This window comes from Zeugodacus cucurbitae, chromosome 3 (assembly GCF_028554725.1).
Source record: "Zeugodacus cucurbitae isolate PBARC_wt_2022May chromosome 3, idZeuCucr1.2, whole genome shotgun sequence".
Taxonomy (NCBI): Eukaryota; Metazoa; Arthropoda; class Insecta; order Diptera; family Tephritidae; genus Zeugodacus; species Zeugodacus cucurbitae.
In genome coordinates this window covers 55,668,492-55,692,709 of record NC_071668.1, presented here as the reverse complement: position 1 = coordinate 55,692,709, position 24,218 = coordinate 55,668,492, and the positions used below count along the sequence as shown (strand labels likewise).

The window sequence follows — 24,218 nt, the reverse complement described above, 5'->3', positions numbered from 1 at the left end:
TGTTGCTTTGTTAAAATATTTTTGTCATTGTTCAATTGTATAAGGTTGTGTCGATAGCCCAAAACAATTTGTAACAAGTAAGGAAAGGCTAAGTTTGGGTGCAACCGACTATATCTCGGAATTTATTGATGTAATTTTATTAAGATATAACACTCAATACTGACCCATATATTCATAAAGAAGAATAGAACAACGAAAATCATCATATATTGTATATGAGGACCGTAGTAATTCCTGAACCGATTTTACCCATTTTCACCATCAAAGCATAACGGGAATAGGGGCAACTTGGCAACCTGCTAGTAGGCACACAAACTGTACATTCGGCATTGAAATTACTCCTAAAATGCAAATCAACGAAACACCAGTTTGCAAAATCGCCAAAAATAGCGCTAGAGCGAAAATTTTCCAGATATGCAAGTTGATAATTTGGGAAGTACGGCGCATAAAAAATCGCTTATTTATACATACAAGTGTTTTTGCAACAAGATCAAACTGCGATTGTAGAAGGAGTTGCTAGATATTGGAATTGGTAAGCTCACAGTTGACACCTCGATGGATTAATAACATTTCAAACACATTTCTGTCTCTTCTGTCTCTTTCCAGACATAAAACAACAATATAATACCCACAATTGGCTGAGTGAACGACCAATATTTATAATCATTGGAATTGCCTGGATTATCACCACTTAATTTTATATTTAAAATTAGCATCAGTTGTCATCATACTGTATAACATAAATCAACCTCGACTTTGTAATGAACTTTGTGTCGTCATCGAAGCCAAGATTGATTGTATATCTTAGCCACAAAAGGTGTGGCCGGGTCTGCTAGTTAATAATAATAAAACTGAGAAATTTATTTGAAAACATTTTAGTCATAGTTGGTTTCACATGCACAAAGTCTCACTCAGACAGATTCGACTGTTCTTTGTGACACCTAAATACTCCTGGCGGATCGCTAATTCACTAATACCCTTATGATTCGACAAAGCGCTTGGACACTATTAAAAAGTACTTACATAGGTCGGCTCAGTGGTCTTGATAAATTTGACTGATTCAAAAGGTTTTATTTGTGCAACTCCAGAGACATCATCGAGAAAACCACGACCATTACATTTGCCATTCTTTTCCTGTATAAAGCCTTACATCCCAATAGAAGATGTTCCACAGTTTATTTTTTTAATTTTTTGGCAGCTTCTGCAGTAATCATTGTGCGGCCCATTTTTCTTTCAGGCTACGTTTGTCTGCTTGTGGAGCAAGTCAGGGATTGTTTTCACTGAGACTTAGCAAACTCTATGACATATTTCTCGATTGGGTATTTACATGTGGCCAAATATGATTGTAACATGGTACTTAATCTGGCATGTGCATCTGCTTCACAGTGTCCTGGAATATCGCTGTGTCTTGGAACCCATTGCAGAATTATCGTAAAAAATAAAGCTAGATTAGATTTAGAGATTTTAAAGCTATCTTGCATCTAAGTATTGTTCGATTTCTCAGCATCCGAAATTTTTGTCTTGAAATATCTGTCTGAGAACACTGGCTATGATGTTCACGTTATCTCTACGGCAGTCGGGCCTACGTAACCGGGGCAAACCGTATTTTTATGCGACTAATGGCGCTCAACTCGGCAGAATTCTTCCAAATTATTTGAGGAATATCTTGTACTGCTACAACATTACCAATTTAGCCACATCGGCACGTAGTTGATCGTAGATAATCAGTAGAATGAAGATGAATTATATAGGTGTATGGATGGACATGGACGATGATACAAGGTAGACCGAGGCAAAATGTGACCACACAACTGTTAGCCATTCATACCAGAGTGAGGTCTACGTATGTATTTAGAGTGGTAATGCGGTATGAACCCGCATTTAAAACTGACTTTAGACTGTCCCGTCGGCAAACTACTTTCTTAAACCACAAGCCGCAACAAGTTTCAGGCCACTACAATAACAAGAAACTGTTAGTTCTGTTCAAGACTCATAGATTTCGATCGGGTTTTCTATGACAATCTAACTTTCCCACAAATTTGTAGCTCATCTACGAGTCGGTGAAGATACAAAACTTGCGAAGAACGCTCCCGTTTATATTTGCTTATGTATAAATTTGTATGTATGAGAATATTATAATTGAGGTTTGTGTTTAGTTGTTGTATAGTAGAAGGGAGCACACTCATGCATGCCACCGATTCAGCAGCTGTTTTCATTGTGCCAATGGCTTCTATTGTTAATCACACGTAATTTTAGTGCTATTTAAACGTCAGTCATAGACAAGCAGCTTTTAATAAAAATCGTTCAATGAAAAAGGCAGTCGCGTGTTTTGTGGTCGAAAATGAAAGTCCATAGAAGTATGTTGGTATTGAAATAAAAATATAATTAAAATTGCTAATACCAATTCAGAAAATTTAATAAAACTAAATAAATGCGAAATGTGACAGTTGAACAACAACAAAAGCAAACAAACAATAGGTCACCATAATTGCAACCCCTCAATTGCATTATAAACAAACCCCTAAATGGATTTAGCAAAAATACTCAGCATGCTCTCACGCCAACTAGCGCCAGGCCGGCAGTGACTCTTCTCAGGGAGGCACTCAAAGCTAAAGCATTGCGAGCGCGTCCAAATTGTAGTATAATCGCTCCTGTCGCAGCTGCTGAATGCGCATGCAGGGCCAAGTAGGCTGCCAGTCTCTGCCGGTGCTAGTGCCGGTTGTGTGTTGAGGCTCGTTAGTGGCGGCCAACGCGAATGCGGAGCGTGTGTAATAAAGCGAATTGCCGAGTGAATAGTGCACATTAACGGTGTATGTGCTTTTTTCCAATTCTTATTCGTTTTTATTTTAATCCCCCGTATGCAGGGCCAATGCGGCGCTAAACGCGATAATTCGTACGTTTGTGACTAAGCAAGAGGAATTGATTATTTGTTGCTAGTGTTTCTTTTTACAATAATATTTTCTAAACAATATCGCTATGAGTTTCGTGTATCGATAGAAGTGAAAAATGGCAGCTAGAGTGAATTCTGTTGAAAATAATTGTGTATGCAAGATTAATAGGTGATAGTGGTGGCTGAAAATTATTATGGAACGTGCGAGGTGTGTACATGCAAACATACATACATATACATATGATTGAAAAATATGCAGTAGCAGTGTAGGAAGTGCAAGGAGAAAAGTGAACAGTGTTAAAAATAAGTGCGTGCTGTATTCAATGACATACACACAAGTGTAAGTATAGAATGCAGTTATTAAGTATACATTATGAATTGTGAAAAAATGCAGTTTCAATCGTGAAAAAAATGCATTTTCTGTGCGAAAAGTGCAAGTGTACCATAAATCGCTGTAAAGTTGAATGAAAAGTTTTGCATAGCTTACAAAGGAATTCATAAATATTGCAGTTAAGGTGAGTGCTAAAGGTAATAAACAATCAAATCAATCAAATAAACATCAAATCGTATATAAACAAACCATACATACAACACATTTTCCAACTCTTGAAAAAAACGCCAATAAAAGCAGTGAGTAAGCATTTTCGCAAATTCAAAAATTCTTCGCATAATCGGAAAATGATGTGCAAAAAAACAATAACAAGAAACGCTCTCTTTATACCTTACCAAAGTCAATAGCAGCTGTTCTCACCACCATTGCCATTTTGCGCTCTGTACGGTATTGTTTGTATTTGTGTTGTACTGTCAAATTGGTTTTCTCAGTTAAATGTCAAATTATGTGGTGTTGTTTACGTTTGTAGTGAAATTGAGTTTTAATTTTTTTATTTTATAAGTAAAAAATATATGTAAGTACTATAAAACACTATATTTCTAAAAGGCAGGCACATTACTCACATTTCGGTGACTCAATTGTCGGTTACAAACTATTTCCGGGAAACATTAATAAATAAATAAAAATGATAATCATCGATCAAGTCTAATCTAATCGAAAAATTAATCAACATCATAAGAATATACATATATAAAATAATTGATATATAACATTTCCTATTATTAAATAAAACAAGAAAAAACGTTAACTTCGGCTGTACCGATGCTAATATACCCTTCACAGGTGCATTTCTTTTAGTAACTATGTGTTTAAGCAAATCTAAAGACGTAAGAAAAAGTAAGTAAAAAAAGAAAACATTTTACTAATACTTTTTAGGCGGGTTGTTTGCTAGAAACATTAAGGTTATATAGTTAACCGATCTGAACAATTTCTTCGGAGATTATATTATTACCTTAAGCAGTAATCCATGTCAAATTTCGTGAAGATACCACGTCAAATGCGAAAATTTTCCATACCAGCAATTGATTCCGATCGTTCAGTTTGTATGGCAGCTATATGCTATAGTGAACCGATCTGAACAATTTTTTCGGAGATTTCTATGAACAATAACTCACACCAAATTTCGTGAAGATATGTAGTAAAATGCGGAATTTGTCCATACAAGCCATTGATTCCGATCGTTCAGTTTTATGGCAGCTATATGCTATAGTGAACCGATCTGAACAATTAGATTAAATTATTTCTATGAACAATAACTCACACCAAATTTCGTGAAGATATGTAGTGAAATGCGGAAGTTTTCCATACAAGCACTTGATTCCGATCGTTCAGTTTGTATGGCAGCTATATGATATAATGGTCCGATATCGGCAGTTCCGACAAATGAGCAGCTTCTTGAAGAGAAAATAACATCTACAAAATTTCAAAACGATATCTTAAAAACTGAAGAACTAGTTCGTATATATACAGAAAGACTGACAGACAGACGGACAGACAGACGGACATGGCTAAATCGACTCAGTTCAACATACTGATCATTTATATATATACTTTATAGGGCCTCCGACGCTTCCTTCTGGGTGTTACAAACTTCGTGACAAACTTAATATACCCTGTTCAGGGTATAAATATCAATATTTTTCAACTGCCAAAGTTAACAGTGTCATAAACATTGCGGAATTTGAAGGATATATTCGTACAATACTTGAAAGAGTAAATTACAAAATTTGAGTAAGGCATTTTTTGTTAAAGAGCATTTCTGATACAAATTTATTTACCGTTAAATAGTATTAAAAATGAATCTCGAGTGGAATTTTTAAAACTTTTTTTTTATAATTTATATATAATTTTGAATAGTTGAATAAGGAGCGGAACATGTACTGGGGTTATTTATTTTATAGCTAAATACTTCAAAAAAATATTTTTTTAACAATTTTGCCTATTATAGTAAAATTTTTTATTCATTATTTTATTTTTTTTTTATATTATAAATAGAAACATCAAATATTGCTCAATTTTATTAAACATATTGGCATCCTTGATTTTGTTTGAATTAAAAAGATATATATTTTTTTAATAAATATTCCCATTATAATTATTCCTTAAACCGCTCTTAATTGATGCAAATCTTGCAATATTTTATAAATTATTATAAATTAATTTAGCAAATTACATAAACACACGCGGACCCTTTCCAAATGTATTTTGAATTGTAAACCTGCTTAATTCCTTTTTATAGATTTAATAAACTTGAGCGGGTGGCAACCATAAATAATTATTAAATTAGTTTTCAATATTTAATTTTGCCGATAATGATATTAAAATGTTTGTAAATAGTATTGTTATATTCAATTATTAATAAATTAATTAAATCTGTTCAAATAATAAAATTTTATTTTATTTTAATTTTATAACAAATTCTTCGAATTAATAGAATTATTTTAATTAGATATAAACCACAATATTTGCGATGTTTGCAAGCAAATTTATGATGGATAGAGGCAGTTCGTATCCTAGTTTGACCAGTTTAGACGTAAAATTTTTGCAATTCGGCGTCGAATTAGATCAATAAATCGACATAGTAGATCCCTTGATCGATTGCACATCTCCAGGTAGCCTATATATGTTTAGTCTTCGTTTTTAACGGATTTCCATCGGAGCGGGCTTGGCCTTCTGTCTAAGCGATTTTGCGCACTTCCATTCGGCGGTCTGCCAATACGAAATCGTGGATATTTGATTCGTTATCCTTCGTGTTTACGGTTTTGGCCATTGACTCACCATTGATGTAGGAAAGAGTCATCGTATACTAATCAAACGCTCTTATATTTCACTGCGGTATGTGTCTCTCTTTCGCTTTTTCAATTTATTTATATCCTTCCTCACGTAAAGTTTAAAACGCGGTTAAAGCAAAACTACGAATCCGATTCGTCTGAACTTATTAAAGGATCCATCTACGAAATGTTCTTTATGATAATATACATATTTATCTTGCGATAGTTGCACCACTGCGCAGCAAGTACTTATTGAACTGCTCTCGTATATAAATACGTAATCATATACAATTGTATATACATATAATAATCAGCGATATTTCATTTATCAGCATAATATAATAATGAACGTATATAACAAATGTAGTCTAATATATACATACTAAATCAACTAGCTGATAAGTTAATTTAATCATACATACTTTGCATAAGTATGTGAGTGAATATCTACATGAGTATCTGAGTGACAGCACCCACCATCAGCCATCAACAAGAAATGTATAGATATATTCTTCATATTCTTATCACATTTTAATTAGGTATGTGCTTGGTATTCCGACAGTTTTTTAGTTGGTAGAGGCACATATCAATACTTATCTGCTTTAATTAATAATAATATATATTTTAGGAATTTCCCTTTCTTTCTTGTCAATTAATGTATTGAAAATAGGCAAATTACTATAAAATTAAACTGTAAAATTAAAGCTGCTTAATATGTATGCGCAGTAAAGGGTTCATAAATAAATAACCGAACATTTTATACCTTCGTAATTTTTTTTAAGCGTATTAATATAACACACCATTTGTCCCACTTATTCAGCATAAATTCCAGTAGAAAACAAAAATCACTATATATAGCAATTGGGGCTGGGTAATTCATGGACCGATATCAACTATTACTGCCACCTAGCTACATTCTGTCCGATTACACTTATTTTTGCCACGGAGCCACACTATTAGAAGAAAAAGAGTCCCTATGAACTACATTAAAATATCTGAGAGACTTACTTGTTTTTAAAGATTTTATTTGAAGCTCTGACGTCCTCATGTTCGATGTATGGGCCCTTGAATACTTATGGTCCGATTTCGGCTATTTTTAGAAGTGCGACGCCACACTGTGCAGTATTTGTTCCGATATCTTCACTAGTGCTTTCTTTATATATTGTAAAGTAAACGATTCAGATCGACTTCAAAGTTCTGATATATGGAAAGTAGGCGTGGATGTGAACCGAGCTGGCACCATTTCCAAAAGATATCATTGGGATGACAGAAAAATGTTATGAACCGAATTTCATTGAAATTGGTCGAGTAGTTTCGGATATATGGTTTTTGAACCATAAGAAAGCGGAGCCACGCCCATTTAAAATTGTGTATACCATTTTGAGTGCAGCTCTTCTGTATCATCTTTACCATGAAATTTAAGGTCTCTAGTGTTTTCCTTCGTGAATAAAAGCATTTTTAGTAGTTTTAACATAACCTTTGTATGGGAGGTGGGCGTGGTTATAAACCGATTTATTCCATTTGAACTATTCCTGACTTATTTATATGTAATATCTAACTATTTTATATCTGGGTGAAACAACCGTTATGTCAACAAAACTATAATACTATAATATGTTATTATTTGACATTAATTTGCTTGTCCTCCACACTTCGAAAATTCATTTGAAATTGCATTCGACCTGAAAAACCTATATTTTTTATTTGCCTAGTGTTGGAACTGATCGAGTGAAGGAATGTTCAATAGTCGTAAGTCTTATAGAAGCTTGGGAACTCTCCTTAATTTAGTCAATTAGTATTTATTATCAATTGACTCAACACAACAATTCCTTTGAATCTAGTCTCCTTTTTGAAACATTTGAATTATTATAATTAAATTAGTCTATCTAATTTGATTTCGGGGTTGTGTAACACCACTAATTGCGCCTAATCGACCAAAGAAATTTGTATATATGTGTGTATATACTTTGCGGTTAATAATACTCTTAGTATCAAATTTCTTTTAAATTTGTTTTTGCTTTAATTTTTCCAGTTGAACATGCCGTTGGTTGAAATATGGCACCTTGATTTGTTTGCTGATTTGTCGTATGCATCGCATGCAAATAAATAAAAATTTTGCACAACTATCAAATTAAACACGCGAGCTCTGAAGCTTCTGTGTGTATTTATAAGAGTACAAGTTCCGCGTGAGTAGATCCCTATTGTCGCATTGCAATTAAATTTTATTTTTTCGGTTTTTGAAAGTGCGTAGTTTGAGCGAATCGAATTAAAAATGGTCAAAACATGTCTATATCTTTTTATGGCCTTCAGACACCGAAAATTACGAGTGTCTTTCACTATTTTTATACTGAAAATATCGGTGAATTTCTAAGATTCTTCTTCTTAACGTGACTAAGTGGACATCTTTTTCTGATGATATTGTGGTAAGGTTCGAAATATAAATAAAATCGGTGTGGTACTTCTCTTAATCTCCATATTCTAAAAAATAAGAATTTTAGAAATTCTGATTGAATTTATACTAGATATTGATCCTTATGTAAGTAGGTATCTTATCAATTAAAAATCAATGGTCCAATTTCGGATCCGTGTAGGAAACCTTATACTAAAGATCATGGGAAGTATAAAAAAAAATAAAAAAATAATTTTGAGTACTTTATGGGATGATAAAATATATTTAATTGATACTTATAAAATAAAGTATACATTCTTAAACTCTCTTTACATTTTAACTCACTTCGTATACATACCAAATGTACTCGTATGTAATCAGTCGGTTTTGCGCGCCGGAAGTGACATTCCTGCTTGTACATATGTATTTATCATTTTCAAGAAGAGAGTGAGAAGTATAAAAGTATATTTATGTATGTATAGAAATAATCGCAAAACATGACATTAATTAATATGTAGATTAAAATCGGCTATAACCGGCTAAACGGTTGCAACGCCAATCACATACATACCAAATAAAATTACTCAAATTCAAGTATAACGCTACAATTAAAGTACGCATTAAATAAAGCGCACAATTAGCTGCTAAGTGCCTGTATTTATATTACCTATGCATGTGTGGGTAAAAATAATCACAACAAGTAAGGTCGATTTAAGTGCGGGTGGAACCGAATAATGGATGTGTCCTCGTAATTTGTCAGAATTTCTCAAACAGATATTTTAGTGAGATGTGTTACATTTAGATATAAACGGCATAAGGTTTATCATTATCGGTACACTCGGTCTGGTGTAGGAAATTTGTATTTTAGTCCAATTTCGATACCAATGTTACTCGTATGTAGGTAGGAAGGATTCAATTCTGTGTTCAGTTAGCACTAGATGCCTCATTTTGATGCACTAATCGTAGACTCTTTCATGACTGCTATCTCGTTCTATCATTTCGTGCTTTCGATGAAACTACTTCTGTCCATTATGCTTTTTGTTGACTCAATGTTTTATACCTGATGGATTCCAAGTGTTCTAGTTCTTGATCGTTGCTAGCGGGGATGATATTAACTCTACCTCTGATTTGCCTAGAGAGGCTCCTGCCTTTGCTAACTCATCTATTTTTTCGTTACTATATTCCTGTGGCCGGGAACCCAGCTCCTGTCTAGATGGAGTTCATCTTTCAGCGAGCTCAATGCTTTCTTGCAGTTATGGACTAGCCTGGCTTGCTTTCTCTATCCTCTCGTAGTTATTGAATAGAGCTTCACAGATCTTTTCTATGCCCAGTATTTCCGCTTGGAAGATGCTAGCTGAGTTTGTTAGGTGGATATAGAGGGAAATGTCAACCTTATCTTAATCTACCCCCGTGCCTACTCCGCAGTCCATTTTGGATCCGTTGGTATAGACTGACATGATATCCTCCTCCCTTACTTAGCCTCCTCTCCATTCTCGTCAAGAGGGTATTCTCACCTGGAAGTTTGATATAACAACGCTTGTTTTGAACTGGTTCACGTTATCATTATGTCCATAGTTATTTCGGTTTCAACCACCTAACTCCATCGTATTGATGACTTTAATGGTCTGGCTTTATGATATTTTTAATCTCTCAGTTATCGGATTAATTATACATTTTAATATAACACTATATCCATCCCGTTAATTTAACAAAACTGTTATACCCAGCGTGAGTTGTCGTACGAGTATAATACCAACAGCAATAATTCAACTTAAGCTTTTTTTATTGCCCACCGCGGTTGATAAAAAATACAATTTATTTACATATCTACATAAGTGCATATGTTGTTATGTCGCTATATTTTGCGAAAATTATCGTATAAGAAAAGAAATGTAAACACATACATCTACAACACAATCGCACCACTTCTTAGAGTCTATTCTTAATGGAACAGCAAAGTTAGCTTCGTTAGCGATCCGTCGTTCTCAGCTATATAGTATACGTTCTTACATATCTACATAAATATATATGCTTGAATGTTGCGGATGTCTGTCTGTCTGTCCGTCCGTGATGGACTCGCTCACAATCCCATTGAGATTCTACTTTGCGCACTCAGCATTATATATTTTCGTTGCGATTTGTATGCGATTCGTCGCCGACACTAATCTAGCATAGCTGACAGACAATGGGCCGCTTCATTGCTTTATCAGTGGCATTTTGTTGAGGGAGCAATTGTTTGAGCCTACACATATCAGCATTTTTTTTGTAGCAGTAATGCGCCAGCAATACATATAAAGGTTGGACCCAGTAAACCAAAAACTGTTGAGATGCTATAATGTACAATATGTGAAATTAATATTGATTATTGTTCGAAGTTTCTTAACGATACGAGTATACGATAGTCGATTAAATTGGACATAAAACTAAATTTAGTGGCAACATTTCTTTTTGGATTTGCTTGCTACCACCTTCCAAACGACTGGAAGTGCATTAACTGCCTAACAGAAAACTCAAAACATACACTTAGACAGCTTCAACTTATTTTTGTGGCACACAAATACTCCAAAATAATCAAAAGACTCTCACTATTCGACAAAGCGCTTTGACTTAAGTCGGCTTAATGTAAATTTCAGTCAATCGAAATCAGACAATAACTTTTCAAGGACCTAAGATACCGATTAGGGTGACTTCATCACTTATAGTTAACTTTATACCTAAAATATTTCTCAATATAAAAATATCTTAATGAAATGAAGTGCAAATTTTCCTCTGATATTATCATGACCTGGTGTTAAAAATAAACAAGTAAGTAACAATTTATTTATTTAACTTTATTTATATTATATAATACACAATTTGACCCACATATTCGTTATATATGTTGTATAAAGTCCATTGAAAGTTGGAAACCACAATATTAGGTTAGAAGCACCGAGGTCCCCGTGTTCGATATATGGGACCTTAAAAACCTATGGTCCGATTTCGGCGATTTTTAGAATGGGGCTGCCACACTATTAACATAGTATTTGTGCAAAGTTCTTCACCGATATCGTCACTAGTACTTACTTTATATATTGTAAAGTAAACGATTCAGACTGTCTTCAAAGTTCTGGTATATAGGAAGTAGGCGTGGTTGTGAACCGATTTGGACTATTTTCACAACATATCATTGGGATGTAAAGAAACTATTACAAACCAAGTTTCATTGAAATAAGTCGAGTAGTTCCTGAGATATGGTTTTTGACACATAAGTGGGCCCCATTTTGCATTTTGTAAAAAAATCTGAGTGCAGCTTTCATCTGCCATTTCTGGCTTTTTTCGTTAGTGAGTTAACCCACTTTTAGTAATTTTCAACCTAACTTTTGTATGGGAGGTGAGCGTGGTTATGATCCTATTTCTTTCATTTTTGGACTGTATTAGGAAATGGCTAAAAAAACGACTGCAGAAAGTTTGGTTTATATAGCTCTATTGGTTTGCGAGATATGTATAAAAAACTTAGTAGGGGGCGGGGCCACGCCCACTTCCCCAAAAAAATTACATCCAAATATGCCCCTTCATTGTGCGATCGTTCATACCAAATTTTATTTCCATAGTTATGGCACTTTATGTGTTTTCGGTTTTCGCCATTTTGTGGGCGTGGCAGTGGTCCGATTTTGCTCATTTTCGAAAGCTCCTATGGTGCCAAGAAATAAGTGTGCCAAGTTTCATCAAGATATCTTAATTTTTACTCAAGTTACAGCTTGCACAGACGGACGGACGGACGGACGGACAGACAGACATTCGGATTTGAACTTCACTCTTCACAATGATCACTTTGGTATATATAACCCTATATCTAACTCGTTTAGTTTTGGGTGTTACAAACAACCGTTATGTGAACAAAACTATAATACTCTCTTTAGCAACTTTTGTTGCGAGAGTGTAATAAAATCGCTTTAGTATTTCTTCTAGTACCTTTATAATAAATTTAAAGACCTTGCGGTTGACTTTATAGCATATATGTATATCAGTTAGTAGGTGAGATGAGAATTATATTTATATGGAACGAATAACCATTGAAACGAATTATTGTATCATTCTACACCGAAGGTCTACAAAAAGAGACTTATCAATTTCAAGCTTTTACGCCTATTATAGTAAATGGAACGTAATGAGACTAGTAATTTTTATATAGTATAAATACGTATTATAGCTTGTAGAGAGTAATATGGAAGCATTATCTTTAAGGATGACTGACACAATTTTTTGCAGGGAATTTTTGGTATATATTGGTCGATATTTGTCCTCTCATTTTGGTTGGCTGGGAGACATATGTGCATTTATATTTATAATTCTAGCTACACGAGCATTATGGATAACGTCAAATGTGTATGTAGATATGTATGTATGAGATTGAACATATATAATTTTATACGTGCATGCATTTCAAATGCAACTGTATGCCAATTTGAATTAAATCAGAATTCAACGTCATCGCAATTTGAGCGCATTACTTTATTGTTGCGATTGTCAAGGCGTATATACCGTACAAACTTATGGTATATACATACATATGGTATTTATATACATATTTATGTATGTAAGTGCATATTGTATGTATATACACTCACGCTATTGCAAAATCGAAAATAACTTTAATTGCGTGTTTTCAGTTAATTCCATTAAATATGGCAGGCCTTAAGTGGGTGTTCCTCATCGACATGGTGTCTCCGGCGTTTAGCTATTAATTGTCTGCAAAATTCTTATTGTCTGTTAAATGAAGTGTGGGATTTCGCTTATTCATATTCTTATTTTTCCATTTCAACAGAAATAATAATGTAATGTTTATAAAAATAGTGTGCTGTTGCATCTTGCATCTTAAATGATATTAATTGAATAATTACTAATTGCTGGTACATACATATTATGTAGAGACATACAAGACATGCATTAGTAATTTCACTGTGGTTACTCACTATTTATTGACACAATTAAATGCACAGAATAAATAGTTAATCGATTTCTCAGCATTATTTTTTTAATATTTCATTTTGCTCTCATTTGTACAATACATATGTATATGTATATAGATAGTACATAAAAACATCAGTGGTAGTGGTGTATAATAAATTAATTTTACGCCTTCAATCATTATTTTCCGGTAACCTTTGGAAATTTGTATGTACATATAAAAGGTGATCCATTTCGAAGTTCCCAACTTTATTAAAGAAAAAAAATGTTTATTATCATTCGAAAGAACACCCAAGCTCCAACGCCCAAAATGTGAATTATCTGCTCACCATAAGGTTCTCTCAATATATCCATTGATTGTTGCGATGTGTGGGAAGTGGCTTCTTCTTGTGAAACGGTTGCCATTGTCGATTGCGTTCGTTGGATCTTCTTGGAACTTTTCAAGAGCCCATAGAACTAAGTGATGTTACTTGGGAAGGTCGAACGAATTCAGTTCAGCTGTATTTTGTACGCTTTCAATTTAAGATCCAAGAATGATAGAAGACAAGATTACGACAGGCGTTTACAGTTAGCTTTTTTGGGTTTTGAGTTCCTATTGAGTGACAACTTTCACGACCCCGAACACGCGAGCAAAACAAAATTGCACTGTGGTACAAAACAATAAAACCAAAATAAAGAGCTGAAGTCAAGGCTAGTGCTTAATTTTAATTTAAAATTCTATATATATATATTATATTGGATCATTTTATAAATAAAGATTTTAAGAATTACGTTCATTGTGATATTTTATCTGCACATTATTCAATTTGGTTCACTATGTTTCACATTTCCGTTTTCCATTTGACAATTCTTCTGTTGCCTATTCCCATTCGTGGGTCGTGAACGCTTCAGCCTGTCGTAAGTTTGTCTTCTATCATTCTTGTTTAAGATCTGGATATCAGTCCGAGTGGCCGCGAACGACGCCAAATCGTCTCTTCACGGTCTTCGTGTACAATCTCAGGTACGGCTGTTATATTTTCTTCACTGCGTGCTGGACGTGGTCTATTTGGGCAAATATTATCCAATAATGTATGTCTCAAGATGGGTGATGGTGTTGCGAATAGTACGCTCAGTAGGCCGATTATGTTGACCATAAGTTGAACGAAGCGCGCAAAACATAGTATTCTTTACAGAACTTGAATTTTCGTAATAAAGTTGAACAATTTGTAAACTTTGTTCAGCCGTAAGTCTTTTCGTGATGAATTGGCAAATAATATTGAACAAAAATAACATTGACTATTTGACAAGACTCACGCGTGATCTGGCAAAAACATTCTATTGAAAAAAGTACTTCTACTTGGATCACCGGATAGTTACAAAAGGGTTCGGCCTTGATAATATTCATTGATTACTAAGCCTCGATGTGTATTTGTTTTTTGCTGCTTTAATTATTTTCGATTTGCCAATCCTTAGAGAGTATGGGCAAAACATAAGAGAAGCAGAGAATAACAAAAATGGTTTTTGGCAAACGCATCATTTTTCGCTACGATTGTTTAACATATTTCTCAACAACTTTTATTCAATAAAGTTACAAATTTATATCTTGAACTATTACAGTTTATTGGATTAAGATACAACGGTAATAACAAGTAACTGTTTTTGATATTTTACCGAACAGTACAGTAATTTAGCTTCATCGATTTACCTTGGCATATTGTGATGTAAGATAAACTCAGAACAAAAATTCGACGAATTGGGTAACTTTTCAAGGTAGATCCAGATAATGTATGGGGCTATAATATTTCAAGGACTCCAGAAACAGAATATGAGCGACCCACCTTGCCTAAAATCACCTATTTAATGATACCTTTAAAAAACTGTTGCTAGTAATACAATTTTCGACGAATTCGATAATCCCAAAGTGCTGTGTGCGGCCGACTAGTCCAACTGGGTCTACGGTCGTTCTACATATACTCGTATATGTATGTATGTATGTATTTATAATGTAGGCCGCTCTAATTTAAAAAGTAATTTTAAAACATTTAACTGAAAAGAGTAGAGAAGTTTAATATGTTAAAATATGTATTTAGTAAATTGTATTTTAAAACTTAGGTAATTTGTGTGGTAAAATGGAATGTGTGGTTTTTGGGAATGTATTTCTAGCAATATTTGTCATTAAATATTCGAAGTCATTAAAAGTGAAATTACAACATTTTTAGATCACTGATATGAGCTTAATGGTGCTACCATGTGGAATAGTTTTACTGAAATTAATGACAACGCTTACCACGTTAGGGCAAACGTTACCGGATTGTGACAGAAACTACTCGATATTTAAATTAATAATAACAGAGAAATATAAATATAAAGTAGTTAAGTAAAAATGTTGAGGTTTAAAAAAAGTAAACGACTGAAATGTAAATCAACGTTAAGCATTTTTTAAGTGCAAAAATTTATTTATATAGAAAAATATTTCTATTGAAAGATAAACATTCTCTTTATAAATATTTACTATGAAAAATTAAATTATATTTAATTGAAATTATTTCATTAATGAAGTGGTATCACTTAATGAGTTTGTAAGTCTTTTGAAACCGCGAACCAATTAAAATTGTTCAATGGCTTTACTTCAAAAATGGGAGAGTGAAGTTATTGAAGTTCGCTCTGGTTTACGAACCTGATCATAACGGATTCGCTGGAAATTTCAAAGCTGTTAAGCTTGCAATACGGGGAGTCTTGCCCAATTTATCAAACAGAAAATGAGTCAGTGTTCCGTTGTCCTCTTGCACAACGAAGGATTTGTGGATCTCTCGATAGCTTGGACAATTTTGGTAAACAACCAGACCTTGTGCGGCTGTGAGATTCTTCTGGTCAACACTGAAATGTAAGAGGACTATTGAACTACTAAGCGCTTTCATTTCCCCGGTCCAAATACTGCTGATTGATGTTGAAACATCTCGGTAGTTATATATTCGGCGAATCGGAAGAGTTTACTGGAATTTGCATTAGACGTCTCAAGCAATTAGTGACAAACCAAAGCCCTTCGTCAAAACAAGCTGGGCTTTTCATCTACACTTAATAGTTCTTGTCATTACAAAAAAACCAGCGTTCTTTAGCTGTCCAAGTGGTATCCTTCGCGACCTTTTTGGTGAGAATCAACCCCGTATCTTTATCCAAACTAACCTAAAGGTCATATTTGGTCAATACCACCCGTAATATGAGTGATCCCTTAAATGATTGGTTTATTGATCACCAAAATCAAGTTTTTTTTTGTTTTTTTCCCTGGCAGATCTAAAGCAAAAAAATAAAAAAAAATTTACAAAATACAGTGATTTCAAAGCTAAATGATATTTAGCAGAAAAAAATACTTAAAAAATTGCTGAGTCAAATGTGTCAAGCTCGAAAAAAAATCTTGAAATGCTTTCCAAATTATCAAAAAACGTAAAAATATATTTTTAAATTATCACTTGCACTACCACTTGAAGAGCTATCGTACGCAATGTACTGCAGAAAATCGCTTTCACACAAAAACAACCAAAAAGAGAACCTTTCCGAACAATTTAAAGAATTCAAACTGATAGCGCATCAAACACCAACGCATATGTCGTACATATACATTAGCTATGTTTTTGGGTGTTCTTTATGCTCTACACATAGCATTAGCAAGCGTTGCAGCCACGAGTATACGAGTACTACTAGCGAGCGTCTTATCACTTAAAGCTGCAGTCAAAAAGCGGCAGCGTTGGTTGTTGTTTATGCGCGCAGGCGTTATCGCAGCAATTCCTCAGGCACGAGAGTGATAACGACAGTTCTGCGACATCGACACCGATATTGGGGAGAGTGGAGGCAACCGCCACTTTAAAACGCTGTCAAACGCAAAACATATGAGTTTGTTGTGTAGTTTATCGCATTCTCTGGCTGTGGGTGTGAGTACGAGGGTAACTACTAATATTTCATTACTTTGGACTACTGTTCTTTTTTTATATTTGAATTAATTGATATGAAATGAATTATAAAAAACTTCAAGTACTCATGACGGTACCCGATTATGGAACTTTTTGAAATTTGTCTAATAATAAGTCCAAATTTTGGTAAAAAATCGGTCTAGCGGTTTGAACAACTTGAAGGTTGAACTTGAAGGTTTAACATTATCGATCGAAGTGGAAAAATATTTATACAACAAGATCTTGACACTTAAAATCGCCGAAACACCAAATTAAGTTAGTTACCCTCGTAAAACATGTATTTGTGTAAATGATGGATTTTAATAGCGAAAATAGAAATTACACATGTTTTTTTCAGTTCGTCCATAAAACACGATAAAGTGCGACCATCTTTGCCCGCGTTGTACGCCTAATCATTTACTCGCTTTAACGTTCCCCCTAGTTGGTTTTAGTCAACCGCAAGTTGTCGGCTAGCTAGTGAATCGTGCGAAACAAAATTCTTAAGTGACTTACTAGTGCTGAAATAGTTATTAATTAAGTTGTGAAGTAGTCTATATAAGCGACTTCTAGCTTCAAATACACATACTATATATCAGATTGCATATCATTTTGTAAATGAAGAAACATGATTAAAATTGAAAGATAGTGTCATTGCAATAATATCCAGTCTTTTTTGCTTACCATTTCGTATGGAAAATATAACTACGTGTATTTGCCTATAGATAAATTAGTAAGTGTTGGCCCATATACTCTTTTGTTTTTGCCTCATTCAGCACAAACGCTTCGGGGTGTTGACAGCGACACATTTCGCAAAGTGAAGTTTTCTGTTATTAGTGCAAAAATTATAAGTGAATTTAGTGCCAAAAAAGGAAATACAAAATAATGCGTTGCATTTGTTAAATTTACACAAAAAAGAAAAAAATTAAATAATGAAGTGAAAAATAACAAAAAAAAAGCCCCAAGAATTGATTATAATTATACAAAATATCCACATTACGAATGCAATTGAAAAGCAATTATACGAACAAATTTGATAAAGAGTAAAATAACCTCATTACGACTACAATGGGAAATAAAGTAAGTTCAATGACAAAAAGTGAAAGTTGGTTTTAGAGTGATTTATGTTTATTTTTTTTATGTATTTGATGTGATATAAAGGATTTCTTAACTTGTTTGAAAATATTAAAATTTAGTTTTGTCATGGTTCCTCACATCATTATAGTTTAATAGCGAGTGACGTTCGTAGTACTCCTTCGAGAGCTATGTGGTATGGGAAAAGCCGATGGTGAAAAGGCGCAGTAAGGATCGAAGCTCAGGGGAAAGGTGGGAGGGGGAGTCTTCTGTTGGTAGCTCTCAATTAAGTTCAGTTTTCGGATGCCAGACCATTGAAGCGTCTTTCAAGCAGAGGTGGTTGCCATTAAGGTTGCAGTAGACCTACTGCACCGTGGTGCGGCATGCTTCAGAGAGGTGTGCTTTTACTCCGACAACAGAGCGGCAATACTGGCTTCTAAATCGATGACAGTACGCTCTAAACAAGTAATGGAGAGTCTAAAATTCTTATCAGTAACTTCGAACTATTTTGCAATCCGACTTGGGTGGCGAATAGCTAGAAACTGCAAAACGTACCAGCTTGCAAGAGAGGGTATTGAGGCAGGAGTATTAGCGGGTGGGTAGTCCGTGGTCTATTTGAGCAGGTCTTTCTGGCCTGCGCTGAATAGAAAACGGTACTTCCAGCCGCTGTCTCTTAGGAAGGCTTATCTCGCCACAATCATTTGTGTACTTACTGGTCAAGGACCAATAGACACACATGCGGTGAGGTTAAGCATCAAGCCAGACGATAGTAGCCAAAGCTGCTTGGAGGAAGGTGGATGAATTATCCAAACAATTCCTCCTTCTTTGTCTAGCAGTCGTCAGACATAGGCTAAAACGCCTCGGAAGGCACAAATGGAATCAACATTAGCCGACTTAAGAACTATATAATAGAGTCCTTTGTCACAAAGAACAGTCCAAGCTGTTTGTTTAAACATTCTCTCAATACATTTGGTTAAATTTCGATTTGAAACCAGTCAAAAATAGTAAAAATATGTACTGTATATTACTGTTCCGTGCACTTAATACGCTCCACCTCTTGATTTCCTACCACGGTTGAATTTGAGACTGTTGAAAAAATCTTCCTTGAACCAAGATGAGATTTTACGATCTCACAAATATAAGCATTTCTTTTAAACACCAATTACAATATTGCTCGAATCGGCCGAATTATATGTCAATGGATAGGAGAGAAAATTGTGAAAATAATCAGCAGACATGGATGATAATTACCGCATAATGTTATAAGGCCACGACTTGGTAGGTTAGGCGCAATCTAAAAATTTTTGTTTACAGTCTGAAATTCAATCCCATATGCAGATTGCGCCAAGTTTTAACCTAAGTTTGCCTAAGTTTTAACAGTCAACAACTTTGATCCCAGAAATAAATATCTTTTCTATTTGAAAGACATTTATTTAGTATTATTCTTTAAATTTAATGGAATACTGCAATCAAAAGGTCATCTTTATTAACCATTGTTGAGGTTATAGCAGTGTACATATGTACACGTATTTGCAAGGCGTTTAGATTTGCGTAAAAATTCATGTCCGAGAAAATCGTAAACAACTTTTTTGTTCCATAAAACAATACATTTATTTCATGGAAAGAATAATATAAAATAATTCAACAGTAATGAGTTACTAACAGTAGGTCTTTTTCAAAATTCCTGCATGTTAGTCTTATCGGAAATGTTCTTTCTAATTGGTGTTTTAATTTTTTTTTTTATTTTTATGTCCACCGTTGTTTGCAAGTGTTAAAAACAATCGAATTATAAAGATGTGTGAAAGTGTAGGAAGGAAGTGATTTTTTTCTTTTTTTTCTTGATAAGAAAGCGTCGACAGTACACAACGTTACACGGAATTGTTTAAGAGTGGAACTAATATGTGTGGCACAATTGCAAAAAATTTGATAAACGAAATAATAAATATACATTTGTATTTAAGTCTTATCTTGCCTGGAGTTAAAAACATATGTATAATTAAATATTAGAAAAAGGAGTACACAATATAAAAATATAATAATATTAGTCGCAAAAAAACCTGAATATCACGAATACATATGATGACGTTGTTAAAACGAATATATATATGTACAATGTACATTTTATATACATATGCATATCTATATAACTAACATATATTTTTTAGCGAGTTTAAAGGAAAGGTGAAATTTAGTGCTGACGAAGTAGGCATTCAGGGCGTTCTCTACGAAGAGTTTTGTCTTAGAGAGTAGTAGTAGAGAGCGAGATAGAAAGCGACAAACAGATAGTGAATTGTAAGAGTAGTCAGTCGATCTCTAATGTTGATAAAAGTATACAGTTGAACTTCCATAATCCACAAAAAAACTTCGAGTTACAGAGACTTAAACGTTACGGAAGGTAATTGGTATGAAGTTTAACTTCTATTGCCAATTCAAGAGTTCGAGATATTGAAAATCCACTGTACTATTTATTTTTATACCCTCGCAACATAAGTTGCTAAGAGAGTATTATAGTTTTGTTCACATAACGGTTGTTTGTAAGTCATAAAACTGAGCGAGTTAGATATAGGTTTATGCATATCAAAATGATCAGGATGACGAGACGAGTTGAAATCCGGATGTCTGTCTGTCCGTCCGTCCGTGCAACGGATAACTTGAGTAAAAATTGATATATCTTAACGAAACTTGGAACACGTATTCCTTGGCACCCTGAGGAGGTTGCTTTCGAAAATGGGCAAAATTGGACCATTGCCACGCCCACAAAATGGCGAAAACCAAAAACCTAAAAGTGTCATAACTAAGCCATAAATAATGTTATGAAAATAAAATTTGGAACATAGGATCGTATTATGGAGGGGCATATTTGGATGTAATTTTTTTTATAAAAGTGGGCGTGACCACAAATAAGTTTTATGTATATAACTCGCAAACCAATAAAGCTATATAAACCAAACTTTCTGCAGTCGTAGCCGTTTCCTTATACAGTCCAAAAATGAAAGAAATCGGATAATAATAACGCCCACCTCCCATACAAAGGTTAGGTTGAAAATGACTAAAAGTGGGTTAACTCACTAACGAGAAACGTCAGAAACACTAAATTTTACAGAAGAAATAGCAGAAGGGAGCTGCACTCAGATTTTTTTACAAAATGAAAGATGGGCGTGGTATCGCCCACTTATGGGTCAAAAACCATACCTAAGGAACTACTCGACAGATTTCAATGAAATTCGGTACACAATACCTTCTTGACACCCTGATGACACATGTGAAAAATGGATGAAATCGGTTCATAACCACGACAACTTCCCATATAACTCAATTGCGAATTCCATCTGATTCCTTCACTTTATAGTGTATACATAAGGAACCAATGAAGATAGCGGAATAAAACTTTACACAAATAGTGTATATCATCTTCACTTGAGAAAAAATTGTCGAAAACGGACTACAACTTTTCACGGCCCCTGTTATCGAACATGTTGAACTCCGCGTTTAAATTAAATTCGGGTAAATTTTAACTGAAAATATGGATAAATCTCTCTGATACTTTAATGTAATTCAGAGGAAATTGTTTTCTTCTAATAGTGTTTCTCTGTTCCAAAAATTATTAAAATCGGATAATAACATCTCCTAGCTCCCATATAGGTTATAGGTTTTTTAAAAGAACGGTGGGCTTTATTCCGCATATATGTATTGGTTAATATGTGAGATAACTTAGCGAAATTAAGTGAGTGTATAGTCTTGGATATAGTGTACTTTGCTGGTGAAAATGAATGAAATCGGTTAAGGAATTACCTCAGCCCTCATACACTATATAGGACGATTTTCGTTATTCTATTAAACTTTATGCCGAATTTATAGGTACATTTGTGTGTTATGTAAATAAAATTGCTTCAATAAATTGCGAGAGTATAAAATGTTCGGTTGCATCCGAACTTAGCCTTTCCTTACTTGTTTAATATTTGTTCGTTTACAAATCATTTCACCGTTGCTGCATTAGAGTCATCAATGCATCCTATCACTTCTGGTATTCCAAATTTTTGCTTCAACCCATAGCAATATCGATCCTTCCCAACTGAACGTTGATAGGAACCTTCAGCGAAAACCTAAGACTTGCAGCCAATTTTATTGAATTATGTATAGATGTTTCTTTTCCGAAAGGTATAATTTCGTTAAGTATTTCTGAAAAGTATTGCTTACTTAACCGACATCACCTAAAACAAAATCGTACGAATTGCAATTTCGGATTCGTATAGAAATCGCGCGATTTCCAGAAGATGACTGTATATATCATTTATGATATTGTAGTGTTTCAAAATTTATCTTATTGTTGCTTTTCTTCTCCATTAGTTTTTTTCAAACCTTGAACCAGAACCGGAATAACTTTTCAAAGTTGGAAATTATTTAATGGACCTAGACTGGGCTAATCGTAACTTTTATGTAAAATCAACCTGTTATATACTCGCATATGTTTACAGTCGAACAAACTTCTTCGAGTCCATATACTAAATAAAACATACACAATTTAAGTAGAGATTTCGTTATTGTACTTTCTCGCTCTTCTCTTTCTCTCTCTATTCCTTACATAGAAAGTAGTATTTAAGCAAAACTATTCGGGGACATGATCATAATTCATGAATCCCTACTTTCTCATCAAACCAAAAATTTTTTCTTTCTAGGATGTGTCTGCCGTAAAAAAGGTTTATTTAAAGCATATTAAATATCAGTGAAAGTACAAATCATGAAAGTATCCTTCATAAAAAAATTAAAACATTTTTGTTTGGAATCTTTGATTAAAAAATAAGTCGCTTGCATTCTATATTTATACAAAAAATATGTGCTAGAGCTTATAAATAATTCATTGACCTAACAAATATGTTAACCCCAATATGTTATATTTTGACATAAAAAAATGAAATATTTTTCACTGTGTTTACAGCTGAAATTTTAAAAAATAATACAATATTATTTAAAATAATGTAAACGTCTGGGTTTGGGTAAACGTTTGGCGTTTTGAGTGAAATTACAGTATTTAAACAGCGATCGAACGTTATGCTTGACCAGTTTTCTGTAGACACTTGAAATATGAAATTATCTATTCTCTTATTCTTTGGGGCAATTGTTATTGCCTCAGCTACCGATTACTGTGGACCACGTAAGTTTTACCTAGAATTTATTAATGCCTTGAACACTGTTGATTGCAAAACTTTCAGCACTGGACCTGTGTTCTCAACCAATAAACCCGGGCATATCGGGCGGAGGCTGCAGAGGTCAAATTGCATGGGGTTACAATCAAAATACACAGAGTTGTCAAAGATTTGTTTACAATGGCTCTGGTGGTAATTTAAACCGTTTTACTACGTGGAGAGCTTGCCGCCGCAGTTGTCGTTGTTTATGAAGAAAATCTAATGTGAGAATTTGACAGTTTTCGAGTTATCAATTATAAATACATATGTACTTGCTATAATACTTCGTTTGAATTCATAAATTAATTAATAAATAATTGCCTTCGAATATAAATATAAATATTGCCTATATGGTGTGTATATTAAGGGTGGATTGAAAGATATCTTCGACAGGCAGTAAGGATTTTTCCGAATTTTTAAATATGAATTATTTTTAATTATCATATTAACATTATTGGTAATATTATTAATCGAAGCACTTTAGAATGTTTCGCAATTATTCATGCAATGCATTCCGATTTCGGAATATTTGTCGAAATAACAGACCATTCTGTTTTTGCAGCTGAATTCATATAAAGCAGTTAAAAAAAATATATGTATTTCAATATGTTAAACATATTTCGAGTTGGGTGCAGAAATTACAGCATAAA

The 24,218-nt window shown here is 33.9% G+C and overlaps 2 protein-coding genes and 1 long non-coding RNA gene across 7 annotated transcripts in view; 2 read left to right on the top strand and 1 right to left on the bottom strand.

Moving 5' to 3' along the window:
* Nucleotides 1–2,643: 2,643 nt before the first annotated feature.
* LOC105216486 (glycoprotein-N-acetylgalactosamine 3-beta-galactosyltransferase 1) overlaps nt 2,644–24,218 on the top strand; it is a 38,907-nt gene continuing 17,332 nt past the window's right edge. The window contains exon 1 of one of the 5 annotated variants that reach the window (XM_029043044.2): nt 2,644–3,098. The gene's annotated coding sequence lies outside the window, so the exon portion shown is untranslated. Of the gene's footprint in view, nt 3,419–17,667; nt 18,392–24,218 lie in introns of those variants that run through there. The other 4 variants (XM_029043042.2, XM_054228259.1, XM_029043041.2 and 1 more) reach the window with 4 other exon arrangements.
* On the bottom strand, nt 14,921–17,459 carry LOC128920566 (uncharacterized). The gene is made up of 3 exons (XR_008470653.1): nt 16,739–17,459; nt 16,048–16,661; nt 14,921–15,416 (listed from the first exon to the last, which is right to left on the bottom strand). It is a non-coding gene; the product is annotated as an uncharacterized LOC128920566 (long non-coding RNA).
* Nucleotides 23,376–23,908, top strand: LOC105216485 (kunitz-like toxin PcKuz3). Its single transcript, XM_011191001.3, has 2 exons — nt 23,376–23,537; nt 23,596–23,908. The coding sequence occupies exons 1-2, from the start codon at nt 23,468–23,470 to the stop codon at nt 23,778–23,780; spliced, it is 255 nt and encodes an 84-aa protein (XP_011189303.1). The 5' UTR covers nt 23,376–23,467; the 3' UTR covers nt 23,781–23,908.

Bases quoted from the DNA above. Each gene is read 5' to 3' on its own strand.
- LOC105216485 (XM_011191001.3), top strand. From the start codon at position 23,468: ATGAAATTATCTATTCTCTTATTCTTTGGGGCAATTGTTATTGCCTCA. The intron at 23,538-23,595 runs GTAAGTTTTACC...CAAAACTTTCAG, and splicing joins TACCGATTACTGTGGACCAC to CACTGGACCTGTGTTCTCAA.